The sequence below is a fragment of the Mustela nivalis genome, assembly GCF_964662115.1.
Source record: "Mustela nivalis genome assembly, chromosome: 9".
Taxonomy (NCBI): Eukaryota; Metazoa; Chordata; class Mammalia; order Carnivora; family Mustelidae; genus Mustela; species Mustela nivalis.
The window spans coordinates 92,975,399-92,991,647 of NC_139028.1; the positions used below are offsets into that span (position 1 = coordinate 92,975,399).

Consider the following 16,249-nt stretch of genomic DNA (forward strand, 5'->3'; position numbering starts at 1 on the left):
TCAGAAACAGACCTCACTTCAGACAGGCCAGCAGGAAACATTGTGTCTTAAAGCCAGGTTTCTGACCTGCTTATAAAGGCTGCCTTTGAGGATGTTTGCTCCAGTTCCCAAGGTTCAGGGCCCGGGGCAAGGGCCAGCTGTCAGGGATGCCCAGGGAGAAGCTGAGTCTGGTGTCCTGCGGCTCAGAAAGCAGTATGGATGCTAGAGGTAGGCCTCCGTTGGAGTCCTACTGCTCATTAATTATGTGGCCTTAAGCAATTTACATAATGTGTCTAAGCCTCAGTCTTCTCATCTTTACAACGGAATAACAATACCTACTTGTCCAGTGGTGTCAGGACTAAGACGATCATTTGCACAAAGCCCTTGACAGAACCACTGGCATGGAGGGAGCGCTCAGCAGTAATCCTTGTGATCATTGTTAGGATTAGACCTGGAACCCCTCCACCATGCTGCCCTCACTTCGTTCCTGCTGCTACATTTGGGAAATATATCCAGCTGCCTTTGGAAGGTTTTCATTCCTTTTCTGGGCAAAACATCGGCCACGGGACTCACATTGACTTTGGTGAGGAGGGCACCCCAGAGAGCTGGCCCCCATGTGCACTGACTGCAACAGCCATGACTGAGTCGATCCAGCCCCATGGGATGTTCCGGGAACCTTGGCTAGTACAGTAGCTGGTGAAAGTGAATGGGGAAATGCACTGCAGGTCTGGTCTTGCCTCTCGAAATGACAGCCAGTCTCCCAGGCTGCGTGTCTCAGCAGGATCGGCCTCTTCCTGCCTTAGGTCCTGGGAGCTGGTGGTGGAACCGGAGGAGGAGGGAGTATTTTCCTCCTTCTCAGGTCCAAGCATCTTGCAGGGCTGTTCTCCAGCCTCACAGTAGAGAAGGGCCCTTCGGGGCAGTTTAATGCAGGAGCTTCCTTCTTGTTCTGGAAATTTTGGAGTTTCCCAGAGCCTGCTTCCTCCCTAGAAGCCCAAGCTTGGAATTTCCTGGTTGTGGTTGGGGGGAAAATTCAAATGCATGGAGGGAAAATTCTAGGTGCATAGAGTGTCTGGCCATCAGTCCCGGGGGGGGGGGGGAGGGTGTAAGAATGGTGGGGGCTTGCTTCTCTCATCTCCAAAAAGACCTTTAATTACCTTTAACTGCTTAATTCTGCTATCCTCTAAAGAAAAGAAGATTTGGCCACTCCCAACCACACCTGAGGAGTGACTAAGGCTCTTGCACCTTTTAATAGGAGTATTTGCATTTTTGTTGGATTCTCATTTTGCTTTTAATTTCATGAGAGTATGGCCGTGGACTGTTGTTCAGGCTGAAACAGAAGATTATAAAAGCACAAATGGTTGTTCTTGGTGTTAGGGCATCATAGTTTACAGCCTAGGAATGTCCACGGTACTGGGGAAAGCTGTGGCCAGTCGTCCAAGATTTATATCCCTGTGGGAAAAGTAAAAAGATTGACATTTACTAAGCACCTGTTAGGAACCAAACCCAAGGCTGCTGCTTCATGCATATTTATTATATAACTCCCACAGACTCCTTTTTGAGGTATATACATAGCAAATAGCCACTGAATAAATGATCGACTGATTTTCATTAGAGCCATTTTATAGGCTGAGAAACTGAGGCTCATCAAAGTAAAGGAACTTGCCTAAGATGGCTCAGCTCTTATGTGGTGGGGCTGGAATTCAGTCCAGAGCTCTCCTCTCCCTTTCAACCTTACACCACGAGCTTCCACTCCGCTTTATGGGGAGTTAATCCTGTTCTTCCATCCCCGTAAGTGGAGGTCTTGAAAATTCAAAGCATCTGCTTTTCCTGAGAGTCTGGGTTTTTCTGGCTCCTTAGGAAAGGCCTTGAAACAATTTAGACCTACTGGGAGCTATCTTCAGGAAAGGGGGTGGTGGGAACTTCCCTCCCTTCCCTCTTGGCGGGGTAGTGGGACCTCCGAGACCACCAAAGATCGGGGAGTGCCTCGTCTCCCTCTTGCAGAGGTGGGGCTGCTGAGAGTGCCTTGCTTGAGGATTGTCTCACGACTGAAGAATGGTTTGAATTGGCCCTTGACACTGAAATTCACAGTAGGGAGCACTGGGGCTGTTTGTAGTAATTTGGGAGGAGTGTCTCTAAGGAAATCAGTAATTCTGCTGTTTCTCTTAATTGAAACCATTCTTTCCCTCCAGCTTCGATCGGGAAGGCTCTAATCTCTGAGTGCTCAAAGGCATTTATTTGGTGTAATTGGAGAGCAGGATGCTGGTGACACTCTCTTGTGTTGTCTATTGTCTCTTTCTGCCGGCCGATGTACCTTGCCTGACATATTACTGTCAGCAGCTCGGTCACACCACTGCTGCCTGGATTCCAGGATGCAGAGACATGGTCCTGCAGGCAAGAAGGAGCCACTCAGGTTCTGGGGGTCGGGGAGGAGAAAGGTCAGGGGAGCAGGGGAGTGAGTTAGAAAGAAGCATAGACTTCTCCTAGAGACGGAACTGGGTCAGCTGGGGAGCTAGAGGTCACCAGATCCACACTCTTACTTGTCTGATAAAGAAACTAAGGCCCAGGGAAATAAAGTAACTTCTCCCAGGACTGACAGTGTATCAGGAAGAAGCCTGGCTCCAGACCCCAGGTCACTGGATTCTCAGCCTCATGCTTCTCTCACTGAAACCAAAGGGACATTTGTCAGACACCACACTGTATATCAGACACTGGGGATACAGAGATGAATTGGGGGTCATCCCAGTGGAACCCACTTCAAGGCAGGCTCCTTCCTAAGATGAAGATTTATAGATAGACTCTCTGTCAGATAGCACACGATTATGTAGAGCAAGAGACATGTCGCTGGAGAATTAGGCTCCTGGTTCCTGGTTAACTGGAGGTCCGGAGTGGTTGTCACCAAGGATGCAATGGGTGGTTGACCAGCTAATCAAGAATGAAGCCAGAGTAAGAGGGACCTTATATTGGAACTACCTTTTGATTGGATAATATTGACAAGTACCAGGCACTTGCTAGGTGTCAATTCCGTTGCTAAGTGTTTGGTGCTTTCCCTTATTTAATTCTTAAATCACCCTGAGGTAGGCATTACCTTCACTTCACTAGCAAAGAAACTGAGGTTTAAAGATTAAGAAACTGTGGGTGCCTGGGTGGCTCAGTCAGTTGAGCGGCTGCCTTTGGTTCAGTTCCTGATCCCAGGATTCTGGGCTCATGCATCCCCTTCTTCCAGCTCTGTCCCCAGCTTAGGATCACAGTGGAACTCTCATCTCAGAAACTAAATCATTCAGTTGCCAGAGACTGGAACTTCCAAGCTTCTCTTGTCTTCCTTCGAAAGCCCAAATCCAAGGGATGTCTCGTGTGGACCCTGGAAGACAAAGATGAATTCTGTACCTAATTTTATCTGTGTGTGTGTGTTGTGGGGGAGTAATTTCCTTTGGCTGGATATCTGATCACACCCAAAGCCCCATAAAAATGAGTAAAATACACCCATAAGTTTATAGAAATGTCAGACCACACAGACTGCCTGACAAAGTGGCCCCACATCACTATTTTAGAACCCCCTTTTATTTTCTAAGAGGCACTATTAGTACCCCAAATTGCCTTATTATTAATCATTTACCCATATACTGTCTGCCTCCCCACATTAAAAGCTAAGGTCTTATGATGGCATGGACCTTATATGTCTCCCTAGCTCCCAGGGTTCATATCGGGTACGTAACACTTGTACCTTCTAGAAGGTGTTTTGAATTCATACCTTGCACCATGCCCTGGGGATACTAATGGTGATTTGGAAGGCCAAGATCTCATAGGAAGAGGCTCAGTTATCCTCCCCCTGATGTTTCTAGAGCACTTCTCGAGCTTTCGCTTTCACCAGGTATGGTCTCTTGCCATGTCCGACGGTCATTTATTTTGAGGAAAATCAAGTCCTATTTCTTTTAGCAACTTCACAGAAGAGTCATTTGTTAACTTCCTCTACTTTCAAGGCTCCTGGTTCTGTGCGTGGGCCCTGTTCCTTAAAAGCAGGAAGTTGTCTTTGGCCCACCAGAGTTGAACATGAAGTGGTAAGATTTTGGTCCAAACCCCGTGGCTTGAGTCAGATTTAAAAGCTTGTCAGCAGTAAGTTCTCTGGAGCCTGGCATTCAAGACTGGCATCTGTGGTTACAGATGAGATTTCACAGATGGAAAGCCCAGGAAGAGGTGTGAATTACAAGCTATTAGCTCACGGGGCAATTGCAACTATACCGATCCTGGAAATCTGTTTGGCGCAGATTTTTAAAAATATCCTACCATCCAGCCTCTCCCTCCATAGGGCTTCTGCTCTGTGACATTTGTGTTACTCTTAAAAGCATGTGAAGAATTAACAGGAGTGGGGTTCTTGGACTGGGAAGGAGAGCCTGCGTCTTGTGCGTGCATCCCAACAATGCCCACAGCTTCTCACTTTAGCACCTGAGAGGGAGACAGAGCCAGTGGGAATGAGAGGAGAGAGAGAAAGAGTTAATAAAATGGTTAGGTTAAAGCCTAGCAGTCGAAGGGGTGTGTGAACTGTCACGGGAAGAGCGGCGGTAATGACCTACCCTCACAGCCAGGTGGAAAGCCAGGCCGCTCATCAAGCCTATCTTGGTCCTGGGGTGGTCAGCTCTGTTTAGGACATGGGCTCCCTAAGTCCCAGGGCAGGGCCAATTTTTCTGTGAAATCCTCCCCAGCTCATTTGGTCCGTGAGTTACCCCCTTTGGAGGAGCCAGTAGTAGGAGCCTCCATCCACCTGCTCTATCTTCCTGGTACTAACAAATATGAGCCCAGTGGCCTGCAAACTCTCTGGCGAGGGGTTTTAACTGGAAACTGGCCTGGAAGCTCCTCGAGTCAAGCAGTGCAGTGGCAAAGAGACGAGGGGCCAGGCTGCTGAATCTGCTGCCCATACAAACGTTTCCCAACCTCACCCTACAACACACTTGCGTTTCAGGCCCCCAGTGTGGTTCAAGAATACTGACTCATGTCAAAGACCTGGTGTCATCCCCGGGCTTGACTACTGCCCCTGCCACTCAGGTGGGTTGGTTGTGCTCTGAATCTTACTTATTTCATCTGCAAAATGGGGATGATAATTTGACTTCTTGAAGATGGTCTGGGGGGGTCATAGGTGTAAAGTCTCTTATGTCTCCTGGACTAAGGTGTGACTCAGACTAGCAGCTCTGTAAACTCCAGAACCTGTCCTTCAACACTTGTGAAGATGCTCAAAGAGGTAGGCCAGAGGAAATCAAATCCAAGTTGGAGAGGCACCAGGCTGTGTGGTGAGGTTGGGTTCCCGAGGGACTGGTGGCCATCTTGTTCCCCTCTATCTGAATGGTGCTCTCTTGAAGGACAACAGTTCACCCTCATGTCTGACTCTAGAAATCTTGTGGAGTACACTGTAGACCAATCCCATCCTTGTAAAATAGCATTGGAAAATCAAACTGTGCTGTCTCCTCGCTACGGGGGGGAGGGGATGAGGGTGGCTTGGGACAATCTCTGCTGAACTTTAAAAAGCAAAGTAATTTTATTCTTGAGACTGAGGGGGAAAAAATACAAAAATAGTCATACTAAGCCTATATCACTTGTAAAGCATTTTGACACAATTACGTTTAACTTGGGCTGCAGCCTTTGAGCTGTGAGCCTGTGCTAATTACTTAGCGCTCCGACTCTGTGTTTCCATAGCTATCACGAGGAGTGACTAACCCTCTTAGGGCTCCAAATGCTTTGGAGCTGCTGGCACATTGCTGGCCTTACCGATTGGTTATCATTGCTATGAGTGGTTTCCAGAGAATTCCAGAGTGAGCCTCCCAGAGCGTTGTGGAGGGCGTCAGGGCCACTGGTAGGGTGGCAGGGGGGCTGGGCAAGAATAAACAGCTGGTGGGTCAAGGATCTGGGGTCTGCCCCTCCGCCTTCACTCCCGCTGCCCCTGGAATAGGTCTGCTTTCACCTGTCCTAAATACTGTGGCTCTGCCTAAGACTTCATGGTAAGGGACAGTCTGAAAACTATTGTTTCTCTCTAGCACTCACCTTTTCCCTCTGCTTGTTGACAATCTGAGATGGAAAGGTGAGCCCTGCCAAGAATGGGGGGAAACCGGAAGAAGTTGACAATCTGAGTCAAGGTCTGGTTTGTTACTCAGGCTCTGTAAGACTTGGAGTCTCTGAATCTCTTGTTCCTTAGTTTCTTCATCTGGAAAATGGATCCGTGGCATTTACCTGCTGGGCCTCACAGAACTGCTTTGGGAAGTGGAATTGGAGAATGAAGCCACCCACATGGCAAGATCACTAAGGCTGGCTTATACACTTCTATCTGTCTGTTCCCCAGGGCTTGGAGCTCAAATGCGCCCGAAACTAATATTGGATTTTAGAGAAGATATCTGAGATTTCAGTACTGTCCCTGGAGTGCATACCAGCCCCCCCACCTTTTATCCCACAGGCGCCAAGTGTTCCCTAAGTCCTTATTTGGTCCTGGGAGGGAGGAAGGTGAGGTGTGAACCTGGGAGCTAGCGTGAGTTACTCAAGGTCATGCAGCTTATAACTAACAGGATTTAAGCTAAAACCAGTTCCTCCTCCCAGGTGGGGGCCCTGGGGCTCAGAAGCGCATCAGCGGCCCTCGAACCCCCTGAATGCAGCTCCCACCTGTGTGTGACAGCCTTGGTCTGCCTCGGCATTCATGAAGGGCCTCCCTTGAACTAAGTACAGTCAACCAGTTCCTCAAAGTACGGGCAGCAGACCGAGCAAAAGCTGAACCAGAACGAGGTGATATAGCCAGAATCATAACTACACCAGGACAAGCAAATGTAGTTACCAGAGTGGGACCCCTTTTTTCCCCTCCTTGCATCAGGAAAAACCCCGTGTGGGTCCCAGAGAGGCTTTCTCGTTTCATTTTACCACATCCTGGCTTTGTGTTAGTCAATCTGCTAAAACTGATATGATCAAAAAAAGAAGAAAACAAAGGTTTCAAGGCCAGACCTGAGTGTTTCCTGATCGCCATGGCAACATGCAGGTGTACACACTGTGGTTTCTCTCCCTCTCTCTTCCTGGAGACTCACTCACTCACTCACTGAAGACTGCTTGACCTTCAGAGTTGTGTACTGAAATGACAGTGTTGGGACACACACTCTCCTTTGCCGGAAAGATTCTTTTGGATCCAGGATCCAGGCTTTCTCCACCCTGTCCCCTTCCCTTTTTTCCATCACTCTACAAGGAGGCAGGGGTGGGGTCTTTCTTCAGACTGCAAAACAACTCCAGAGCTCCGCGGGGTCAGACCTGTGGAGGCCTCCATGGAAAGGCCAGGATAGTGACTGAGAAATCCCTTTGGACTCTCATCTGAGAGGGCAGAGGTAATGGGCCCCTGCTGGTTTGGTGTTGGCGGCCATGACAGGCTCTATGGTCCATGGACAAGAGGCTGAAAGGTCAGGGGGTATAACCAGGCGCCAAGAAGTTGGGGTACATTTCCTTTCTAAGTGCCAAGAGATGAATAGCTCAGTTGAAAGCAACCCAGGACACATTTCTGGAGGAAATTCTCTGGGTATGATAGTGTATGACTATTTTCTCTGCTCATTAAACCCTCACCCACCTCCGGGGGCAATTCCGGGAGAGACTGAGTCACCCAAGACTCATGGTCTGCACTGGGCAGCCAAAGGCGATTCGGCCACTGAGTGTGATTTTGGCCTCATTCAGAAGTGGATCCTGAACAATAGATCCTTTCACCAGGCTCTCATCACATGGGCGTCAGGGGATGGGGGCGAGTGACGTGGGGGCAGCAGGAAGGCTGCCAGCCTTCTGGCCTGGCGGGCCTGGGTGGCAGCAGGGGCCCTAAGAGCTAGGAAGGCTCCTGGATAGAAACTGGGGGTCTTTAAAGACAATGACGGAAACAAAGAATAGAATGGTTTCTTCGTGTCCTGTTAAGACAGTAGATTGTGGCTTTATTGGGAACAGCTTGCTCAGGCCTTTTATAAGAGCAGTTCAAGAGTGAGAGCACTGGACAAGGAGTCAGGATTCTAGCAGTTATGCACCTCGAAGGCCCTGCTTTTCTCACAACGGGCTGGGGAACGATGCTCAGTTATTCTGGATTTTCTCTTAGAAACTGCCATTGCCCCACCTGTCTTTAAACATAGATGATCCAATTAACCATTATGCTTGGGGAAAAAAAAACTGGCCTTTTCCCTCCCTGCTTCTAATCAGAATCAGTTCGGTTAGGTTTGTGAGTTGTGTAATCTTTTTTTAGACATGAGCTCAGCAAATCAGAAGACAGAAACAGAATCCTGGCTACTTCAAGATAAACACTATGAAAATGAAAAATGTGGGGGAATCCACCAGCGCTTCCGGCTGCCACTACCCGAGAAGCTTGCCTGCCACCTCCTCCCAGGAGCTCATGGTGTTAGACACAGTTAGCCTGAAGGGCCATCCCTGGCTTGATTGGCTTGGCATTTTAGCTTGATCTGTTGAGATTTCTGGGCTGGGCAGAAAACATCTCAAAATGTCACAGGGACAGCCTGTGGTCTGGTGTCCCAGCCCTGGGCCAACCCTAAGTCCCAAGATCCTCTCTTCATTTGCCCTGCCTGATGGGCCAGAGGCTGTAAAGGGCAGGGGAAGCCTGAGGCTGTAGCTCAGGTTGAATTCTCAGCCCCCAAAGGGATCACAAGACCAGCACAGGTAGAATCAGTAAGAGGTAGGCAGCCCACAGTTGGGGCAAGCCAGTGAACAGGGAGACCTCCGAATCTCCTCCTGATGGAGAGGGTGGACGTTCCTTGGGGAGGGCCTCCACTGAAGCCTTACCTGTTCTTGAGCAAACAGGTTCTTGAAGAACCTGTTTTTGAGCAAAGGCCCTGACCTCTTGAGTCTCATGGCCCAGAATCAAGGGACCTCTGATCTTACAGTAATATTCAGGAAGCTCCAATTCCTCTTTCCAGAGCTCTCTTCTTTTTTTTTTTTTTTTTAAGATTTTATTTATTTATTTGACAGAGAGAGATCACAAGTAGGCAGAGAGGCAGGCAGAGAGAGAGAGAGAGGAGGAAACAGGCTCCCTGCTGAGCAGAGAGCCCTATGCGGGACTCGATCCCAGGACCCTGAGATCATGACCTGAGCCGAAGGCAGCGGCTTAACCCACTGAGCCACCCAGGCGCCCCTTTCCAGAGCTCTCTTATAGAGATCACCTCTCTGCACTTGAGAAACCTCATGGAGGATAAGTGACTTCCTATAGTTCTAGCATCTTCTTCACACAGAGGGTGCTGTTCTCACCTCAGTGTGACTGGCTGGACTGCCCAGTCTGAAACCTAGCCCCTGCTTACAAGCTCCGGTTCCTCCTGTCTTCTCTGTGAATCACTTACCTCCTGCCTAAAAGGGGAAAATGAAGGTGCCGACCACATGGAATGGTGGCAAGAATGAAATGAATTCTGAGGTGCAGAAGCTGAAAAGCTCACACGGCTCTATGTTGGCAATGGGGGAGTCATGACGCTTGTCTTTGTGGCCGTGGGAACTATACCAGGCACCAGGTCCCAGGAGCTGGCCCTATTGCCAACTTCAGGAAAAATCCACTTCCCCCAGACACATAGCCGACTCTGAGACCAAATTAGTAGGAAAAAAAAAAATCCTATTCTGCCTTATCCCTCTTGGGGAGATGTCAAATAGGGACGAGGCACATCTGGGGGTCTCATGATGGAGAAGCAACAAATTCATTTGGGACTATCTGGCGAAGTCTGTTTCAGAGGACCAGGAGGCTCTGGGCATAGGATGACTGTGTGTCATCTTCTGCTGGCCTCCACCTGCCACGAAGCATGACTGTCATCCTCTCCCAGACCTGACTGCAGGAATGGTCCTATGACAGGATGCCCATTGCAGAGATGACAGCCAGAATTCAGACCGATAAAGCCACTTCCAACACTGAAAGTGGCTCTCTGAGACCCTTCCAGGGAAAACGGGAGAGATTCTCAGAAGCAGGTGCTTCAGGGGAAAGACGTTTTAAACGTCTGACAGGGAATTCTCAACAAGGCCCAGCTGGTGATTTTCTAGATGTCACTTGGGGACTCGGCCTGAGATGTGTTCTTTGCACCTCCCAAGTCTGCCTGTCCTGAGTTTTGGGGAGCAGGCTAGAGTATCTCCATATTCATTTATTCATTCACTCATTTAGTCATTCGTTTGTTCAACCTGTGCCTACTCTAGGCAGTACTGTGCTGAGTACTGGGGACACAGTGTGGAGGGAGACATACAGCCTGGGCTGTCACAAGGCCACGAGGAAGTTCTGAAATTCCAGAATCCTGGAATCTCTCATTACTGAAGAAACCTGGGGTGATCCTAATTCCTTGTCATTCTTTACCTGTTCATTTCACAGACCTCTTTGAGAAACCAGTGAAACCTAGGGAGTCTGTCCCACCCAAACCCCTCTACATGTACACAAGTGCACACCAAGATGTACATACACACATAGGCTTGCACACAACATCACAGGCTTATGGACACCCCCTTAAGACCAACTGGTGGATTCAAGGTGGAAAACCTCTTGTCACCTAGCACCATTGCTAGTCAACTGTGAGACCACCCCTGCTCCACTCACCTCTCAGGAAGGTTTGCAGGCACATGGATAATGGCATGTTAGGGAAAAATTACACAGTGCTCTATTCTCAACAGATGGTGTGATTTTCTCCCACTTGGGGGGAGTGACTTGGGTAAACCATTCTTCTCCGGTCTTGCAATCTCGCTTGGCAAGGTTTTGAAATGTGCTGGGCCGATTTTACTAGAGAGACCTATTTTCCTTGATCTGTGGCTTAGTGGAAAATATAGGTAAGATTAATGGTATTATATGGGTCAGCTAGGATTTATCCAAGTAAGAATGAGTTTACCCCAGAACCCTGCATAGTTAATTGGCAGCCCAGCACTGAAGTTAGATCCCTGCCTCTCCCACCTGGATGACTGGAGTCAAGTTATTGAATCTATTTGTGCCTCTGTTCCCTTGTCTCTAAAAGGGTTTGGCTGAAGTGCCTCCTTGATAGCACTTTTTGTGGGAATTAAATTAGCTGGAGTATATAAGCTGCCTAATAGGTATGCAACCATTGACTTTAATTAATTGCCAATCACCTATCAAACCGGAATCGGGGGGTGCCTGGATGGCTCAGTGGTTAAGCCTTGCCTTCAGTTCAGGTCATGATCTCAGGGTCCTGGGATGGAGCCCCGTCTTGGGCGCTCTGCTCAGTGGGGAGTCTGCTTCCCCCCCCCCCCACCGTCTCTCTGCCTACTTGTGATTACTCTCTTTCTCTGTGTCAGATAAAAATAATTTTTTAAAAAACCGGGATCAGTTGGTATCATCATCCATTGAGAAAATTGAGTGTCAGAGAGGGGAAGGAACTAACTAGCTGTGTAGCCTAGAGCAAGGGGCTTTGTCAAGATTCAAACCCACCTGTGGGAGGTCCTCAGTATGCCGAAGTCTGGGATTAGGTTAGACTCTTGGAGAGCACCTTTTTCTAGACTTCCTGACAGATCCCTGGCAAACCTCTTCTTGAGAAACCCTGGACACTGGGCCCCATGACCCCTCTGTCCCTCCTATAGTCATAAGTACTCCAATGGCTTGGGTGGCCCTTCTCCCCACAGAGAGACTCCTCCCTGAATGTGAAAGTGGCTTTGAACAGTTAATGTTGCCTGTTGGGTCTCTCAGAGGGAGGGACTTGGGACCGTTTCTTTGTTACATGACGCAGGAGATTTATGGGAGACCAGAGGGCTCAACGGAAAACATTCTTGACTTACTTTCAGCTGGAAATGCTTGTGTGAGACATGCAGTTGGCCATGCTGTATTAGCCCTCTTGAGTCACCACAGATCCCGAATCACAGAAGCCTCTGTTTCTCAGGAGAAAGACACACACGTGTTAAGCCCTGCTTCTCTGGAAGGGGTTCGTGGCGTGGCCCTGGCCGGAGATGCTGGTGTCTGTCCAGCCATCTGTGGTCCACAGCTACTCACACCTCGATCTTGTTCTAACTTTCCCTGAACCTTGGAAATATTCTGGAAAGACTATGCACCGGGGAGGCTGGGAAGTCATCAAAAGTTGGGAGTTGGCCCTATTAGCCCAGTGGGTAAGTGTGTTGCATGCATGGCGGCAGACTGACTGGATTTGAATCCTGGCTTCATCATCACTAGTTCTGTGAACCTGGGCATGTTTCTTCCCTTCTCTGTACCTCGGTTTCTGTATCTGTAAAGTGGGGATAATAATATCACCTACCTCATAGGGTTGTTTTAAGGATAAAATGAGTGAACTTGGGAAGTGTGTAGAGGGGTGTCTGCCTGGTCTGTATTTGCTATTATTATTGCTGCTGGTATAATTAGTAGCCTTTGGAGTCATAATTCGGGTTTGCGTCAGTGTGAAGGAAGCGTGTTGGAAAGTCTTCATAAACTGTGAAAGGCTACACAGCCTTGAAGGCTTGGTCCCTCTCAAAGGCAAGAGGGAGGCAGAGGGAGGAACTCAGAAGGCTCGTGAGGAGAGCTGACTGGAAGCAAGTTTCGGGCGCCATCTTTGCATATGCCCTGGTGGCGAACTTCCATCTGGCCTCGTTCGCTGAATGAAGCTTAACGTGAAGCGTGGGGCTTCCCCTCTGCCCAGAACTGCGCATTCCCTGGGCAGCCCCTGCCAGCTACCTGCCATGTCGCAGGCCCTGAGTAAGCTGCCCCACGGAGGGCGGCCGCAGGTTGAGGTCCCCTGGTCCTTGCTGTCCCGGCTGACCGTAGGCACGCGCAGCCACGCACGCGCAGCCACACACGCACGCACGCACGCACGCACGCACGCACTCCCGCCGCTCACACGGCACATACGCGCCGCGCCGGGTCTCTGCAGTCATGCAGGCGGCTGCCTGTGGAACTCAAGGCATTTTATTCAAACGTCTCGGTTCCTTCTGCATTTGCATGTTCTGGGTGCCAGCTGGTAAACGAGAATGAATTTTAATACGACAGAAACTGCCGTTCGGCTCCAAACCACCGTCTGGGCCTCAGACTTTATTTTTAACCCGGGAGTGACAGCGGCCACCTGGCCACACAGTGACAGGCCGATCACCCCGCTCCCGCGGCCTCCCCTGAGCAGCCTCGCCTCCGAGAAGCTGCCTGCGAGGCTGTGTTTTCCTTTTGTATGCTGGCCGAGGAAAGCCGCCGGAAGGGCCGTCACCCGGCCTGACAGTTTTCCCACCGCGTGAAGACTGGCTGACAAAGGCCAAAACTGAAAATGTCAGTGAGAACAAACAGTATTTCAAAAGAGCCTTGTGCAGTTCCCTCCTTGCTGTCCTCCTCCCTCATCAGCCAGGCATTGTGTGAGCTGCTGGAGGACACCCCCAAAAGGAATGAATCAGGCAAAAACGCGCGCTCTCCAGGCCCCTCAGGACTGCTGCTTTTAAAATGCACCTAAGCGCTAATGACACAAAAAGAGAAGCAACTGATGGAGGCTTCTGTCTTATCGAAGCTCCCTTTCTTGCTTCTTCTTTTAGTATTTTCCGAGGCGAGGAAGATCATACAGAAGTTTCACAGTTCTCTCATCATCTTATTTTGTAAATCATCAGACACCGCTTCCTGGTGGTTAGAACCTGCTTCCTGCTCGGAAAGGAGAAAGCGGTTGTTGTCGATTCAGCTCAGCAACGCCAGCCGAGTGTTTGTCCTTCTATGGCCCTTGTTTTGGAGCGCTTCTCCCCTTTAGAGCCGATGCTTGCTCTAATGACCTGGAAGGATCCCAGGTCCACAGCAAAGTGGTTTGGAGTGGTTTGGGTTTCAGTGCTATGCAGACCCGAGATGGGATTCCAGCTCTGCCATTGGCTGACTTGGGGAAATTAATTTTTCTGGGCTTCCGTTTCTTTGCCTATAAATAACACATACACACATTCATACATTCACTGCTTGGCATTCGTGGAAGATGGGGTTCCACAGAACCCCAGAGGTGCTGGGGACCCAAGGACATTGCAGTAACAGGCCTCCCCTCCCCTGGCTATCAGCTCAGAAGTGAGGAACAAAGCAGCTGAGATTCAGGAAATCAACTACAGGTTCTAGATAGAAGTGCTCACTTCCTGGGGCAACTCATTTTTCTGAGCTTCAGTTTTCTCACTGATTCATAAGCAAGATCTTCTGACTTTCTTTGAACCTGCCCCATTGAGGGATAGAGTCAGTTAAAGCCAGTTCTGTCTGAATCCAGAGCTGGCTTCTAACTACCAACATGGTGTCTGGCCTGGCCTGTGGTCCACGGTATGGTAGGTCCAGCAGAAACGTCAGTGAGCTTCTTTGTCAGCCAAGAACTGCACTTGAGGCTCAAGGACGTGGTCAGGAGAAATCACACTCCTCCAGGACAGTTTCAATGACATCACCTTTCCATGTTGGAGTTCACTGGAGTGCCAACTAGGGATGATAACCCAGCCCCAGAAAAAGAAGGAGTTTTCTAGTAATGGTTTAGAAGCCTTGTGAGATGGTTTCACAGAATCAGGTAGAAGCAGATAATTCTTCAGCTCCTTATTGAGATTTTAGGTTCATGTCTGCAAAATTCACAAGAGCCCTTGGATTAAATCATGCTTTAGCCAGTTGGTAGCCATTAGGCTTCGTTTTAAATGCCATTAACTCTTGGGAGCCAACCACTGATCTTGGCTCTATCTGTCAATATGTGGAAGGTGTATTTTGTAGGAAATTTTAAGGAGCCATTTATTCATTCAGTAAATATTTATTGAACATCTACTGTCCATCACACTATTTTAAGAATTAGAGAAACCAAATAAACAGGTAAAGGGTCCTTGCTTTTCTTGGAGCTTCTATGACAGGAAGGGCAGATGGATAATAACTGAATGCACAAATAAATAAACAAGTTGTTGTGGGGACACCAAAGCAGGGTGAGTGAGGGAGATGCGTGGGTTGGGTAACAATGTTCAGGGAAGACCTCTAAGAGGGAGTGATGTGGAGCTAAAACACAAAACGTGATGATCTGAGAACAGAACACTCTAGACAGAGGGCATGGTAGATAATGTGTTCTAAGGTGGCAAAGTGCTCAGAATGTCCGAAGGAACTGAAGGCAAGTTTATGCCTGGAGCAGAGTGAGCTGCTGAGGGTTCAAGAGGGAGATAGGAGCCAGCTCCTGTAGGTCTTGTCAGCCATGAAGAGGACATTTATTCTGGGTGCAACCAGAAGCATTAGAGGTTACAAGTAAGGGAGGGATAGCACATGATTGTGGGGAAATGCTCATGGTATAAGATAAAGTAGAAAAAAGGATGCCCAAATCTAAAACTGTACATTTAATACTGTTTTAACTATATAAGTACAGAAGTATACACACACACACACACACACACACACACACACACACACACACACATTCAGAAAACTGAAAGAAGATAAAACAAAATGTTTCAAGTATTGGCAGTAGTAATAACCTTGTTTTCCTTCATTATTTCCCTGAATTTTGTCAGTTTTCTACAAGTTGTATTACTTTAGGAATCAGAAAAAAGTCATATGCTTTTAAAAAACTTGTTTATAGGGATGCCAGGGTGGCTCAGTCAGTTAAATGTCTGCCTTCAACTCAGGTCATGATCCCAGCGTCCTAGGATCAAGCCCCACATGGGGGCTCTCTGCTCTGTAGAAGTCTCCTTCTCCCTCTCCCTCTGTCTGCCAACCCCCCTGCTTGTGCGGTCACTCTCTCTTTTTCTCTCTCTCTCTCTGTTAAAGAAATAAACAAAATCTTAAAAATTGTTTGTAGAGCACCCAATGGAGACAATGCCAGAGTGATGCTCCTTTACTGTGTCTTAGCTCAGAGTTGAGCTTAGTGTGTAGTGCTTTGGAATGCTGGAGTGAATGTTGAAGGCTCTGGCCAATGGAGATGTTCTGTTATGTTCTTTTCTTTTCTTTTTTTAAAGATTTATTTATTTATACCTTTTAAAAAATTAACATACACTGTATTATTAGCCCCAGGGGCTGTTTTTGTTTTTAATGAATTTACCATCAGACAGACTTCTTAATCCTTCCCAAATAAGTTATGCAAAAGCATGTACCATTTCTGTTTCATCCCACAGATTTGAATATAACCTGCCGATATGCAGGTGTGTTCCACGTGGAGAAGAACGGTCGTTACAGCATCTCCAGGACGGAGGCTCCTGACCTCTGCAAGGCTTTCAACAGCAGCCTGCCCACCATGGACCAGATGGAGAAAGCCCTGAAAGTCGGGTTTGAGACCTGCAGGTAGGAGGAGAAAAGCCGCGGGTGGGGCATTGGGGGCGGGGCCTAGTCCTCGGAGGCTCCTCCCTGACAGCTGATGGATGGTTGCCTGAAGGGTGGGCC

General features: G+C 48.6%; 1 protein-coding gene and 1 long non-coding RNA gene across 3 annotated transcripts in view; one reads left to right on the forward strand and one right to left on the reverse strand.

The window, feature by feature from the left end:
* The window catches only part of CD44 (CD44 molecule (IN blood group)), a 35,094-nt gene extending 18,923 nt beyond the window's left edge, over positions 1-16,171 (forward strand). The window contains exon 2 of the mRNA XM_082683263.1: positions 15,985-16,171. Within this exon, the coding sequence (XP_082539389.1) occupies positions 15,985-16,154 (170 nt within the window). The 3' untranslated portion in view covers positions 16,155-16,171. The remainder of the gene's footprint in view (positions 1-15,984) is intronic.
* LOC309840808 lies at positions 1,243-12,730 on the reverse strand. Of its 2 annotated transcripts, none has more exons than XR_014298807.1 (5): positions 12,599-12,730; positions 11,716-11,805; positions 6,007-6,050; positions 4,261-4,419; positions 1,243-3,337 (listed from the first exon to the last, which is right to left on the reverse strand). It is a non-coding gene; the product is annotated as an uncharacterized lncRNA (long non-coding RNA). The 2 variants fall into 2 exon arrangements; XR_014298808.1 differs by having other exon boundaries at positions 3,728-4,419.
* Positions 16,172-16,249: the final 78 nt, after the last annotated feature.